This window comes from Centruroides vittatus, unplaced genomic scaffold (assembly GCF_030686945.1).
Source record: "Centruroides vittatus isolate TY-2023 unplaced genomic scaffold, ASM3068694v2 contig_350, whole genome shotgun sequence".
NCBI lineage: Eukaryota > Metazoa > Arthropoda > Arachnida > Scorpiones > Buthidae > Centruroides > Centruroides vittatus.
This window is the reverse complement of record NW_027122173.1, coordinates 1,396,985-1,411,537: the sequence shown is the minus strand read 5'-3', so window position 1 is coordinate 1,411,537 and position 14,553 is coordinate 1,396,985. Positions and strand designations below refer to the sequence as shown.

The 14,553-nt window shown below is 28.8% G+C and overlaps 1 protein-coding gene across 4 annotated transcripts in view; it reads left to right on the top strand.

The window, feature by feature from the left end:
• LOC136974548 (calcitonin gene-related peptide type 1 receptor-like) overlaps positions 1–14,553 on the top strand; it is a 63,936-nt gene that overhangs the window by 43,126 nt on the left and 6,257 nt on the right. For all 4 annotated transcript variants that reach the window (XM_067269453.1, XM_067269454.1, XM_067269455.1 and 1 more), the window contains exons 10-18: positions 1,977–2,068; positions 2,146–2,272; positions 2,648–2,801; positions 4,389–4,455; positions 4,973–5,036; positions 5,393–5,478; positions 9,085–9,220; positions 9,294–9,335; positions 10,944–11,042. In XM_067269453.1, coding sequence (XP_067125554.1) covers positions 1,977–2,068; positions 2,146–2,272; positions 2,648–2,801; positions 4,389–4,455; positions 4,973–5,036; positions 5,393–5,478; positions 9,085–9,220; positions 9,294–9,335; positions 10,944–11,042 — 867 coding nt within the window. The remainder of the gene's footprint in view (positions 1–1,976; positions 2,069–2,145; positions 2,273–2,647; positions 2,802–4,388; positions 4,456–4,972; positions 5,037–5,392; positions 5,479–9,084; positions 9,221–9,293; positions 9,336–10,943; positions 11,043–14,553) is intronic.

The following is a 14,553-nucleotide window of genomic DNA, read 5'->3' as shown; positions in this document are numbered from 1 at the left end:
TTGGAAATGATTAAGAAATTAATGTTTACTTGTCATTACATGAAAGATTCAATTAAATTCATGTATTAATCTTTAAATGAATTAATCTGCCTTTTCTCTTATTTTATGATGATAATCATTTTCAATGATGAATTTTTAAAGCGTAGGCGGATATTTTTATTAACTTAATACTGTATTTAAGTAATTTGAAACTAAAATCTTCAAATAAAATAAAAGAGAGTTCATTCATTTAATTCTATATAAATGATGTAAAGAACCAAGTGAATCTATAAAAACGGAATTTATTTTCACTTGCATACAGTCGAACCTTCAATAACGGCTATACTTCCCAACCTCTAAATGGCGGCTATCGTTTCAGGAACTTTTCTGTTCTCAAGAACACAAAATAACCTGCAAACAACGGTCGTTTTTTATGTTGTCATCACCGGCTGTTGTACAAAGGTTTGACTGTATATGTTTTTAGTTTACAATCATTAAGGCTGATTGTAATCTCTTTGGTTATTTCTGGTTAATCTTATTTAATTCTTCTATTAACTTACCGTTTAGACTTCTGAGAATCGAATTCGTTAATTTTCTACAAATATTTAAAGCCGTAGAAAAATTTGTAGAAATTTAACGAATTCGATTGTCAGAATTCCAAACCGTCAGTTAGTAGAAAAATTAAATAGGATTCAAATGGAAAAAACTGTTTGATTCTATCTACTTCCGTTTTCGAGAATTTTTGGAAAGAAATTTCCTCATAGAAGAACATTACATTTTAAACGTCATCTGCTGGAGATCTTGTGCGTAACCAATCAACCTTAAGAATTTAATGTATTCAATTTCATTTTTAGTTTAAGTTACTTTCTATATGATAAAATATAGATGAATAAATCTATATTTGGGATTATATAAAATTCAAGGAGCTATAACAGCTTTCTATTTAGGATTAGTGTCCATGTAGAAGAGCTTAGTCTTTCGTTATGGTGAAATTCAGTATGAAATCCTAAAGCCGGATTTCCTGACTATTCTTGAGATGTTCGGCTAATTTCGCCATTTCTGTTCTTCAACCAAAAGAATATTCTGGCCATTTCTTCTGGTCAGATGATGATGAACACAGTTTTTGGTTTGCTGAAAAGTGGGACTTCAATATTATTTCTAATATTCGTGAAATTAATCTGAAACAAACTGAAGTTATCGGTTACAATCAAATAATTAAATTTAATTACAATTTATATTAGTTTCGTAATAATTTAGTAGAAAATATATGCATTTTTAGCTATTGAAATGCAAAAATAGAAATTTTCTCTGATAATAATGACGATATATAGTTATTAAATTGTTAACGTTATTGTTTTACATAATTAATTTATATTTAATTAGTTATAAATATTAATGCTTTATATTGTTTTTTACACAAACAATCTACATTATCAATAAATTTAATTAAATAACTTTTATTAAAGTCTTCTAATATATTTTTAACGTGAATTATCATGGATAATGATAATTGATTAAAAGCTTCTTTATAATTAATACTTTACAAAAACTTTTTTTTTGTGGAAAAATATTCATAAATTAAAGTAACACTGCAATCGCCTTTCATTTGAGGACAACCAGTGGCCGAAGTGGATAAACTACTGAACATTGGAGTTGGTCGAGGGTTTGCGCTTTACCAACTGACAGGTCACCGGGTTTCTTCACGTGTCTAACACCTAAATAGGGGCCATTCTTCCGTAGAAAGTCCCCTTTTGGCATATCGCCCAAGTGTTGAACACCAAAATAGGGGCCAGTCTCCGATAGAAAGTCTCCAATGGCAGATCACCCACGTATTTCCTTATCCCATCAAACCAAACCATTGATTCATAATTATTTATTTCGTAGTTCCACTTTTCTTTTTTGAATTTAAATTCCCGCATTAACGCTAACAGATTTAATTAACGAATAATATATTTAAATTTAATTAAACACACTATTTAAAAATGTATTATTTGTAGTTCCGACAGAGAATTAATAATTTTTATATTGCTGGATACTCCACTTCTCTGGTTGCCGTTACAATATCATTAATTATATTTTGTTATTTCAAGTAAGAACATTATTAAATGTTTTAAAACGATAAAATTCATATATATTTTTCTAAATTAAATTAAGTTTTTTTTTCAGATCGCTTCAATGCACCAGGATCACTATTCATAAGAATCTCTTTATATCTTTTATCATAAATAATAGTATGTGGATTATATGGTATACGGCTGTTGTGCAAAATACCGACGTCTTACTCAAAAACGAGGTGAATTTATCTGTTAATCTTTATAAATTTGTATTCAAAACTACCAAATTTTATATTATTTCTACTTAACACGTGAATGAAATTTATAAGCTGAACATTATTTACGCTATTTTCAATAAAAAATAACGAGACTTATTTTGTTATACAGTCGAACCTCTCAACAAGAGCCAATTCAAAACGGCATACGGCCTTTTTTTCAGTAGAGTTTCCTTCTGAAATGCATAAAAAATAATCTCCGAAAACGGCCATTTTTATGTTTCCGTCAGTGGCCGTTGTTTAGGGGTTTGGCTGTATTTTCTCTCTGAAATTAAAATATGTAATTTAATAATTTAAATTGTTATTAATTATTAATTAAATTGAACATTTTAAAATTAGGTAGGATGCCAGATATTACACGTTTTCGTACATTATTTTCTGGTTTCCAATTACTTTTGGATGTTTTGTGAGGGACTATATTTGCATACATTACTAGTTGTTGCATTTTTATCGGAAGGAAATCTCATGAAATGGTTCTATTTGCTTGGATGGGGTAAGTTAATTAGTTATACATACTTCTAAGTAATAAAAATAGCGATAATTTAAAGTACAAGTGTGGTTATTCGAAAGAAATTAGATTTTTGTAGAAAAATACAACTATGGTAATTTCTTCATACCACGAACATCAAAGGTTTTCTTAAAGTAAGTATTCTAAAACCTCTACTTATCAACTATCAATGGTTCCGAGCAAAAGTAGACTTTATGAGAGGTTGTCTCTTTGGAGGAGTGGTGTTATACAATGGTTTCACTGTACTTGTTGAAGTCCCCTAGTTAACAATAAATTTCAGACATAACCTCTTCGAATAGAAGTATATAAGAGGGTAATATCAAATTAAGTGTGGTAATATCAATACAAGGGGATAATATCAACTTTCGGTTTAATGGTTATATTTTTTTATAAGAAGAAAGCGCCTCAATGGGTTCCCTTATCAGTAGACAGATATTTTTTTGATAATAGCACATTAAACAGAATTTCTCAGCAGTTTCTTAATAAAATGTGAAAATCCTTAATATATTACGTCATTTTGAACGTTATCTTTTAAAAGTTGTTATTGATAATTACACGTACCACTGATAATTACATAAAGTAGCCGTTTGATAACGAATATTTCCGTAATGTTTTCGAATTAATCTCAATGTTCATCGTAGAAAAATAATATTCTTAATCTTGTTGAAAAATTAAACAGGTTATAGAATTTTCAAGTTGATTAAGCGCTGATATAATTACCGATCAAATTCGAATTTTTATTCATTTTACTGATCATTGAGATGAAAATTTAAGTAGATTTTAAATTCATTAATTCTATTGCGTATACTGAATTCAATGAACAAGTAATTAAGAAGATTATCGACTAACAAATATTTGTCATTTAGTGATTAACTCGTCATAATCCTTTAACAAACTTAGGATGGGATTATATTCTTTTCCTCACCAAGTAACTATATTCCATTAAGTTTATTTTGGTTGTTTCATTATTCATATTTAAATTATTTTGTTTTAATTATATTAAGTGAACAAACCGCAGCTATTAATCTTCACAAAATATGTTTATTAAGCAGTCAAACTGTATTAAATTTCGAGACAAAATTAAGAACATTGATCGTATTCAAGATAATTTAATCACTTCTATTTACGAAATTATAGGTTGAGTTTATCTTAGATCATTCTTTAATTTATAAAAATTGTTTTTTTTTATCTCGTTTTATACTTAGATTTGAGATGATTAATACTAAACACGAATAATTTATATACTTTTCTTACAATTTCATTTATCATCGGATTATAATGCGCACTAATCTCGCACTTTTAAGAAAAAAAATTAATGATACTAAATCTAGTTGTATTTAATTAATTAATAAATATTTTAATATTAAATGATATGGAATAAAATATATTTAAAAGTACAGGTTAACAATAATATTAATCTCACTTTTAATTTCTTAAAAATTGTTTGCGCCAATTAAGCTTCGAATATTAATTAAAATATTAATAAAATGCGTATTATTTTAAATTGATAATGGATAATTTGTCATATCGTTAATTATTTATTAAAGTAAGATATTTCGTAATTTATTTCAGGTGCTCCTGCATTATTGATCATAGCTTATGCTGCAACCAGAACTTCGTTTCCTGAACAAACTCTTCAGTAAGAATGAAATTTCTTAATGATACTTTAAAAATCGTAAATAAAAATTGAATAAGACATAAATCGCATGATTTTAAACTAAAGTTTAATTTATAAAGTCAATTTATAAAACAATGATAACACTGAATACGTGAAGAAAGTTGAAGAAATTGAACATGATTTCATGAGTTATTTCAAAAGGGACCGAATGAATAAAACTATTGAACATTGGTCATGGGTTCACACCTTTCCAACAGACTAGTCATGTACAGTTTACCGGGTTTTCTATTATTTTCTGTATGTCATAATCATTGAAAAGTACAGTCATCACCGGGTGCCTTCTTTGCGCACACAAACAATATAATTTCTCTGCTTGAATATATAATTTACACGTAATATGCAATTATTATAAAATTAAAATGAAATAAACTCATTATTTAAAAGTCTTTATCAATTTATTTAAATTAAATATATGAAATATTTCAAATTTAATTATATTAATCGAACAAAATTAAAAGATTACACTTTCAAATTTCAGTTGTTGGATAGAAGAGAGTATTTATATGTGGATAATATCGGGCCCTGTATGTGTTTCGATGACAGTAAGTATTATTTATTTATTTCGCGAATATTTTTATTGTTATTTAACATGAAAAGCATACGAAACTACAACCTGCGTAAAGAGGAAACCTGCAAAAATAAATCAGTACGTGCAGTTTGCACAGGTTTTACTTTATTAGAATAATGTAAAAGATAGCGAATAAAGTTTTATTGAATTAACAGTGTGTCGAGAAAATAAACGTGACGATTTTCATGAAATTCGATCCATTACTCTAAGTTAGTTAACAGCTAAAAATTTGCAAAGATTAAGCAAATTAAAGAACTAATTGAGAACAAAGCGAGCCGCCTTTCATTCAATTTTCCTATTCGAGTTATTAAATTTTCATCTTTTTTTCAGCTGAATTTCATCTTTCTGGTGAACATTGTTCGTGTCCTTGTTACCAAATTACGGGCGGTAAATTCTCCAGATGCTCATCAGACAAGGTGAGTTTTGGAAAATCTTTAGTAAATACACTAGAAAAATCGTTTATAGAAGAAAGTTTGAAAAGTTAAAGCAGTAACGACAGAAGAGAGCTGAAGTTGATAAATAACTTGCAGATGTTTATGACTTTCGATAAACATTTGCAACTTGTCATGCTACCTCTTTCTTATCGATTTTTCTCTAGTCACACGCTTATATATAATAAATGCCTTTACTTAATTGTCTGATTTTATTAACTTAAACAAATAAATATCATCATTATTATTTCATTTCATTACAATATTATTTTATTCAAAGCAATTTACGTATTTTATTAATTAATATTATTAGCAACATTTTTGCTATATTCGATTATAGTTTTATATTATAAAGAATTTGATAAATTGTGAAGCAGTTTTATAAAATTGAGTTTTAGGCAGTGGGGAGTCCAGGGGTAATTCCCTCCGTAGATTGAAAATTACTCCCTCATATAAACAGTTTTGTAAAATCACATAAATGATTATTGTTTCTACGTGTATAAATACAGTAACACCTATCTAAGATGGAAGATGAATAAAATGGAAGCCTGCGTAAACGGAAAAGATTCTTCGAAACGGAGCGATTTTCAGTCAAAAACTTGCTAAAAACGGAAATCTGCTAAACCGGAAAAATATTCGATGCCGTGCGATTCCGGTTTACACAGGTTTTACTTTATATATATGTATATATATATATATATAAATTGACTGACCAATTGTATTCGTCACTTTTCAGATGAAAAAAAATCCTCCCTTAGATGAGAAAGATACCCTCCCATAGATAAAAAATATACCACCATAGAGGAGAAATACGCCTCCAGATGAGAAATATACCTCGGAGAATGTTTTCTGAAAGAAACACTGATTGTAGAATTGATGAGTTAAGGCAATGCAATATAGGCGATGTACTGTACAGTACAGTACCAAAGGAGTATTGACTTCCGGGAGGATTTGCTATTAGAAACTTGCCCCTACTTTGGCGTTAGACACGTGAAAAAACCAGATAAACTCCACGCGGCAGCCCGTTAGTGAGGCGCGAACCCGCGACCAACTACCAGTGTTCAATGGTTTTTATCCTGTCGACCACTGGTGGTCCATTTTATAAAATAGATAGTGGGAATATGTCATCCAATGGTAAAGTTTTATATAGAGTCAGATTTCATAAATCTTTATGAGTCCGAAACATGGCGGTTGTAAATTATGTTTTTATAGAAATTCAGTGAAACAGGCTGTAAGTTGTCTTCTTAAGTTAAGTCATAAAAATCCGAGAAATATATTTCACAGAAGGGAAAAAATTTGTTTTTTAAGTTCCAAGTTACAGTCTGAAAATCTGATTTGTACTTGTTGCTATTTTTGTTCAAATCCGACACTTTCCAGGTATTTTATGACCCGAAATAAATTTTAAACAATGTACTGCTACCATTTTATAGTGCTGTTTGTTTATTGTTGTAATTTTTCAAAAGAAAATCGAAGCTTTGAATAAAACAAATAAATTAAATTGATGTATTTTTTTTTATTATTTCAACTGTTGATTTATTTATGATCTTCATTAAAATGCTTTCGATTGTGACTGAGCGAATTAAAAATACAGTACAGTTAATTAGAAGTATAAAATTTTGAAAATGATTTTAATGATGAAGCTATGTTTTAATATTTATTTGTTACTATTTTCCCAAATGTGTAGGAAACGATATTATTTCTTTACAAAAGACTTGATATTACCGTCTTCTTTCATATACTGTGCCTTTCACTATACTCTCTCTCTACATCAGCTTTTTAAACTGTCTATCTCTTCAAGGATTCCTCAACCTTTTTTGTTTTGTTAATATATAGTTAATAAATGAAAAAAATAAATCTGGTAAGCCGATATTAATTCATACATCGTTCTCATAGAAAAGATCTTACAGTGTACAAATTTTCGTCCAGAATTGTCATGTAGGAACTTAACCTATTTGGCTAAAAATAATTACGAACCATTTTCAATCGACTCCCTATTAATTTTCGACCCCTGGGGGTTGCTATCGACCAATTTGGGGACTCCTGCTCAATATCGTTTTCGTAATTGTAACTACTATATAAACATTTCTCAACAAAAATTGTATTTATTTTCATACTTTCTCATTCACCTTACCTGTTTACTACCCTATTGGGACCTTCTCTGCTCTTTCTCGTCTCCTCACTCTCCCCATCTCTTCATTTCTAAGTAGGATCTACTCCTAACAAAAATAATACAGTAATAGTAAAATAGAATTTTTTAAACTCTTTAATTAGGAAAAAAATATACCTCTTTAATCGAGTTTAATGTTTTTACTTCTTATTTTCAGTAGTCTTTAGTGAAATGAAAGCGTTAAATCGAATCTTCTGAAGTTTTAAAGATTAAGCATAAAAAATAAAAGAAAAATTTGTTGAACATGCTTTTTGTTAGCATATTTTTTGCATAATATATTTAATTTTTTTCCGTAAAAATAATATTTTACGCCTCTAAGTAAAATCGATTTTTTTATTTAATATCGAGAGTTTAATATAATTTGTTGAATTTTTCTTTGCTGTTTTTCTTTTTTTTATAATATATTTTTACTCTCGTAAATATTTCTCCATTTCATACTTTCCAGTAAATTTAATAATTTTAATTAATATTATAGTGCCATCCATTAATTACGTGTACAGTTTGAGTGTGTCGAAGCGTCGTTACGTGGACTTTTTCAGTAGTGTTAATGCTATACGAATTTGCCTATAAAGTTCAGCAAATATTTGCAGAACTTTTTAAAGTCATTGCTTAAAAATTAGGGGGTCCAAAAACTCTACAAGTAATTAAAGGGAAGGTTTACCAAAAGCATATCATTGTTTAGGACAGGGAAGGAGGTGATCAAAGGTGAGTCAGAAACTGTACACGTAATTAATGGACCATCCGATATTTTATTATTTTTTATATAAAATTTTCATTTTTATGCAAAGTTTTGTATAAAGTTTATAACTTCATAGTTACAGCGAAATAATTAGCGACGGTAATCTCAATTGTAATTAATTATAAGTAGTACATAATAGAAATCAATATACTTGTACATTATATTAACATCTCGATTTTTAATATTGATATTTTAGTGTTTTCCATGTTCATATTATTGAATTTCAGATATTATGATTACAGCATTTCGTATAAATTATCTATCTGCGTAATTAATTATTGTATAGATGTAGTTATTACGCTCTAGGGAAGAGACAAGCATTCTATCCCAAAGCGAATAATTACAGTCATTAATTGTTATGGTCCTGACTTATTGATTTAGTAACGCGACTGAACTAAAATTCGTCAAAGAATAATGCTATTTTACGCAGAGCCTTATCTATGAGATAGTTAAGCCCCCTTAATTTAGTAGTTCCCATATGCATTTACTTTCGCCACGTAGCTTAGGCTACTGTTATTGTTTTTACACTCGGAATACAGCTAGTGTTGGCTGAAAAAGAGAAAAATGCCAGTCAGAATTTTGCCCCTGTATCCCCCAATGATTTATATCTGGCTACAGGGCTGATTTTTATGTATAGTAATTTTAAATAAATATAAATATATATATATATATATATATATTACAGAAAAGCTGTCAGAGCTACATTGATTCTTATTCCTCTCTTGGGTCTTCATTATGTTGTGACTCCATTCCGTCCCGAGCCAAGGTCTCACGGAGAAGCTGTTTACGAAACAATTTCGGCTGTAGTATCTTCTTTCCAGGTAAGAATAAAGATTTATTAATAAAAATAATTTGTTAAAAGTGAATAAAAATGCGTGTAAATTTTTTTCGCAGGGTTTATTCGTCGCTCTCTTGTTTTGTTTCTTCAACGGCGAGGTAATTAACATCGCACGAAATTTTGTTTTGAAACAGCTTCTAATGAGAAGACCAACTCTTTCGCAGGCGCATACAACACCAGCAGCAGTCTGAGGGGGAAAAAATAATAATTTATGATAAAATAATCATTCGAGAGATACAAAAAATCGTTTTTTGTTTAAAAATGTATAAGAATGAACACGAAGCGAATTTTTTCTTGTTTTTAATTATCCTAAAGCCATTAAGCATTTTAAAGATGAAATGTGTAGAAGGTTAACTTTTAAATATTAGAAATGTGTTAAATGAAACAAAATCAACGACTATTTTAGTAATAAACATGCGCTTTTTTAGTACAGAAAATTTTGTGAATGCGGGCGGGAGCGAAGCTGTTGGGGGTTTGAGAGAGCGTATCGGCTCCAATGTCGAAAAATTTGGGGGCTACCAAAATAAAACAGTATATTTTTTTCGGAATTAAGAGAAATGAAGAAGTATAAAGAAGGGACACGAGGGATTGGGAGAGTGAGGAAGAGAGTCAATCTTTTTGACTTCCATTTTGTATGTAGTAATTGTATAAGTTAGCAAAATCAACCTCCATCCCTAATGATAAATGTCTAAGAGTCGACTTTATTGAGTTAAAGGATAAAATTACAGCTGCTATTCGAAAATTATAATAGAAATTATAAAGAACAGAGTATTTTTATAAGAATAAATAAGGCTAACAAAATTTTAAGAAAAACATTTTATTTCCAAATGTAAATTATTAATATAAAAATATCTATTTTAGTAATAATATAACAAAAATCGCCTTCGAAAGGCAAACAAAACGATATGTAATTATTATTATTATTATGAATTTAATGAAATTTTTAAGAAGAAAATAAATGGAATTTAAATTAGATTAAGTTAAGAAAATTTGTCGAATAGAATTGAGTTTAAAAAATGATCATCATGAAATCACGACGTTGTCCATGGATTTCGGTCACGTATAATTTAGCAAAAATATTATTTCTAATGACAAACCATTGGAAAACTTGATTTGAATGAAGTATTATCGTTGATGACTGAATTTAATGATAGGGCTTCGTCATCTAATAACTTATATCTCAGTTTATATATAGTTAGGTGCTCATATTACAGCATGTGCTCATTTGTGGATCCGTTATTGCTGCACGCTGCTCAAGAGATAAGAATGTTAAATTCTTTAGATAAATAAACAAACACATGGATCCAAAGCTGGAATATAATTTGTGTGAAATATATTTAATTTTTTTAAAACATTGTCATTAATAACACATTTGTACACATGTCTACGTTAGAATTTTTGATGAGTGTTTATCAGAAGAGATGGGTAAAATTTTCCTATCGAAGATACTCATTTGTTTGTAAAAATCTTAGATGCGAATGTTTTATGTGAATATAATAAATGATTAATTATAAAAAAATAGAAGCGCATAAATCAAATTTAATGAAATTATATTATCATAATTCGCGTTGTGCAGCGGATCCGTACTGAAAAAGCATTGTATTTATTATATAAACATAGCATTAAATTATTTAGTTGAAAAAATAAATAATTTTGTTCGAATATTTGTGAAACGTCTACTATTTTTTTTATTTTTTTAAACTCAGATTATAACATTACTCCGAAGAGAATGGTATTTGAGAAAAATGGGAAAAGAAAATTCAAATAGAAGAGTTTCAAATTTGACATCGACAACTTCAATTTCTGTAAGTTTTTTTTTATGTTTTGTTTGGTTGTTTTACTTTTCTTTATTTCCATTTCATTTTGTTTTATTTAGTTACGATCAAATAGATTTTATTTTATTTTCGTGGTAAAATCGATTTTGAAAAAGGAGAATGCGCTTACTTTTTTTTAGTGTGCAAAATCACGTAAAGTTCAAAAGTAGGATTTGGCAGTGAATATCGAGGAGCAACATGATATGAGAAGAAATTCTACAACAGAAACAGTCGATTTCTGTCTTTTTCATATCATATTGCTGAAGAAAATGATGATATAAACTGAAAATGGATCAGTTTCCTTCCTGAAAAAATCGAAAAAAATTCGCCATTTATTTATTTTTATTATTTATGTTTATTTATTTCTTTAATTGCATTTTTTACGAAATACCAAGATAATTTGGAGTGTTTGATTATATAGACATTTAATACATTCAACTTATTTTTAAATTACCGAATAGAAAAGGCCAGTTTTCAAGAGTATCGAGCAAACAAATAGCCGAAAAACTTTCAAAATCTCTTTGTAAAATATCTTTGAAAAATTTTACAATAACAGCATGCTTATCCAGAATATTGAAAAACAAGAATTACGAATCGATAAGTTGGAAAACAATGTTTGTACAGATGGAGTTTTACGACGTTGATACATAAATATTTATATATTGTAAGAGTAAAACATAATACGTATTTGATGTTAAAATAATTAATTATTTAAAGTTATACTTAATATTCACAAAAATAGAACACCCTGAACAATTAAGAGTGTCTTTATCTTTTGTCCTTTTGCACACGTCAGAAACACAACGTACTGTACTTTGCATGGATTGGGTTTGCATATTGAATCTCTCATCTGTCTCAATATGCGAACTATTTTATTCTTAAATTTACCCTACGCAGAAAATAAAGTGACAATGTAAATTAGAGAAATGAATTGAGAAAAATTATTTAAGCTTCAGTTACTCCTCCATTGATTTTACTTCTATGGAAGTGGTTGCGTATGCTTGATACACTAATTTAATTTATTCAATAAACTATAAGTTAAGTGCAAAATTTATTATAATTAATTCAAATAAGTTAATAAATTTGCAAATAATATAATAGCGTGTTGTTAATATGCCTTAAGTTATTAGGAAAATTAAGAGCTTATTTAATCTTACTTCGACCTAAAAAGTTATATCTCATTCCTTTTTAAAAATATTTAATCTGAACTTCTGATATTTATTTATTACGCTGATTTATTACGCGTACAGAATTATTTAAAAGTTAATTTAATACAGAATAGACAGACATTTTAATTTATATATATATATATATATTAGAATGTCTGTCTGTCATGTATATAGGTTACTTCTAAACCTTCTGACAGACCTGGTTGGTTTGGTGGGATATAGCAACGCAACACATGGCTATCTGCCAAGGGGATGCTACCCGGAAGGATTTTCTATTGAAAACAGGCCTTATTTAAATGTTATACACATGAAAGAAACCCGAAAACTCCACATGGCCAGTTCGTTAGTGATACGTAAACTCTCAACGAATTTGCCTGTGTTCAATAGTTTTATGCATCCAGCTACATGTGGGCCCCCCAATTTTTCAGTTATTCTCTAGGACTCCGCAAAAAATTTACCCTACTACAAAACCTGACACCCTTCTTTTCCCCCGATTTCATTCCTTTATTACTTTGTAATAAACATAAAAATGGCAGGCTAAAAAAAAACAGAATTTCGTTTAGTAGTAAGTTTAACATTATAGGCTAAATGAATATATTGTTTAGTTATATATAAATTTATAAAAGGATTTTAACCAATTACATAAATATAGGCGAGGTAAGCCTATAAAAAAGATCGATTCCGCCAATGTTGATTGTGTGTTCAGTGATTGTGAAAGGACTTTTTAAAGAAGACTGCGAAAAATTTTTCGTTTGTCTTCAATACTGTAAATTTTTACACTTTTTAATTATAAAAGGGTATTTAAGATAAATTTTTCTATAAAGTGTTATTTAATTTTCAAATTTTAGCTAAATATGTAAAATTGTCGCATCGTTTAAAGTTAAACAACAGAACTGTTTTAGTATAAAGCGCACAAAATGAATTGTAGAAGTCAAGTTATATTTACTCCCTGATACAAGTGACTGAAGTCTTTGATAGCAGTAAGGAAGTCTCTCACTTTTGCTGAAACATTGATTTTATCGACTGAAAAAGAAATTGTGTGGATTTCGATAGAGCTTTGTGTAGTTATAGGATACTCTGAATGGTGATAACTAATACATCGATGAGTTGTCAATAGACCAAATCACTTGGCGATATTCACAAAAAATGAATTAACGTAAGGTTAAAAGACATTTTTGAAAATATTTATCACAGTTTTACTAAATTCATTTTGTAAGATTGTAAGATTAATGTGATAAGCCAGTACAACAAGTGGGAGGAATTTCTATGAGAAACTTGAGCCTGTTAAACCTGAAAACTCCACGTGGCCAGCCCGTTAGTGAACAGCGAACCGCGACCTCAACCATGGTCTAAATTCATTTTTAATCGTTTATTAAAATAATCTATACTTCAGTGAAGAATAAATTATACATATTTTTTTTCTGATTCACAGTTTTGACTATGAAAAAGATACTTCAAATAGATAATCTTACATAATTATGAGTAAAATGATGTTATTTTGCAGAAAGTCTCTTTATAATTCAGATTATCCAAAATATATAACAGAATTTTAATATAATATAAAATAAAACAATTAATATACAAGAATTTCAAAGTGAAATTTAGTTTTGCGTCTGTAGGCACTTAGGGTCTGCCAGGCCCACAATAGGGGAGGCCAGATATGATGAGGGACGAGACCCGACGTATACCACCAATTAAGGTGTCATCCTTCTGAGCGGTAAGATGGCGCCTTAATTATTAAAAATAAATAGAATCACTACAATTCAATTTTTAATATACACGGAAAAATATGTGAAAATAAGGTATGAGACTCATTATGGCCGACAAAGTTTGGGCTATTATTTTGACCAATTCCATTATCATCTAAAGTCTAGTTGTTAGCTTAGTCGTTAACTTAGTCCCATTCTTGAGGGAGGGGAAATGAAATTGATCAAAATAATAGTCCAAATTTGGTAGGCCATAATGTGCTCTTCTACCTTACATTAAATATTATTTCATTCATATTATAAATATTTATTAGTCAACGACAGTGATGCAAAAGAAAGATTTAACTTGGATGTAACTCAACGAGTTTTTTCGCACAATAAAATCTATTATATATTAAATTAAAAGTGAAATAAATCAGCAAAAGTTTCGATTAATTTCAAGTTTGTTTAAGATTCTGTAATACTCGAGCAAACAAATGGTTGCAATATTCGAAGAGAACATCTCACACGACAGCTCTAATCCACTCTTGTACTAGAGATTATTCTTGTCATCTGGGACAATACAACTGCAAGCACAATGATGAAAAGATAATCTTTTTTGTAATTTTGTAAAAAATTCTTAAGAAC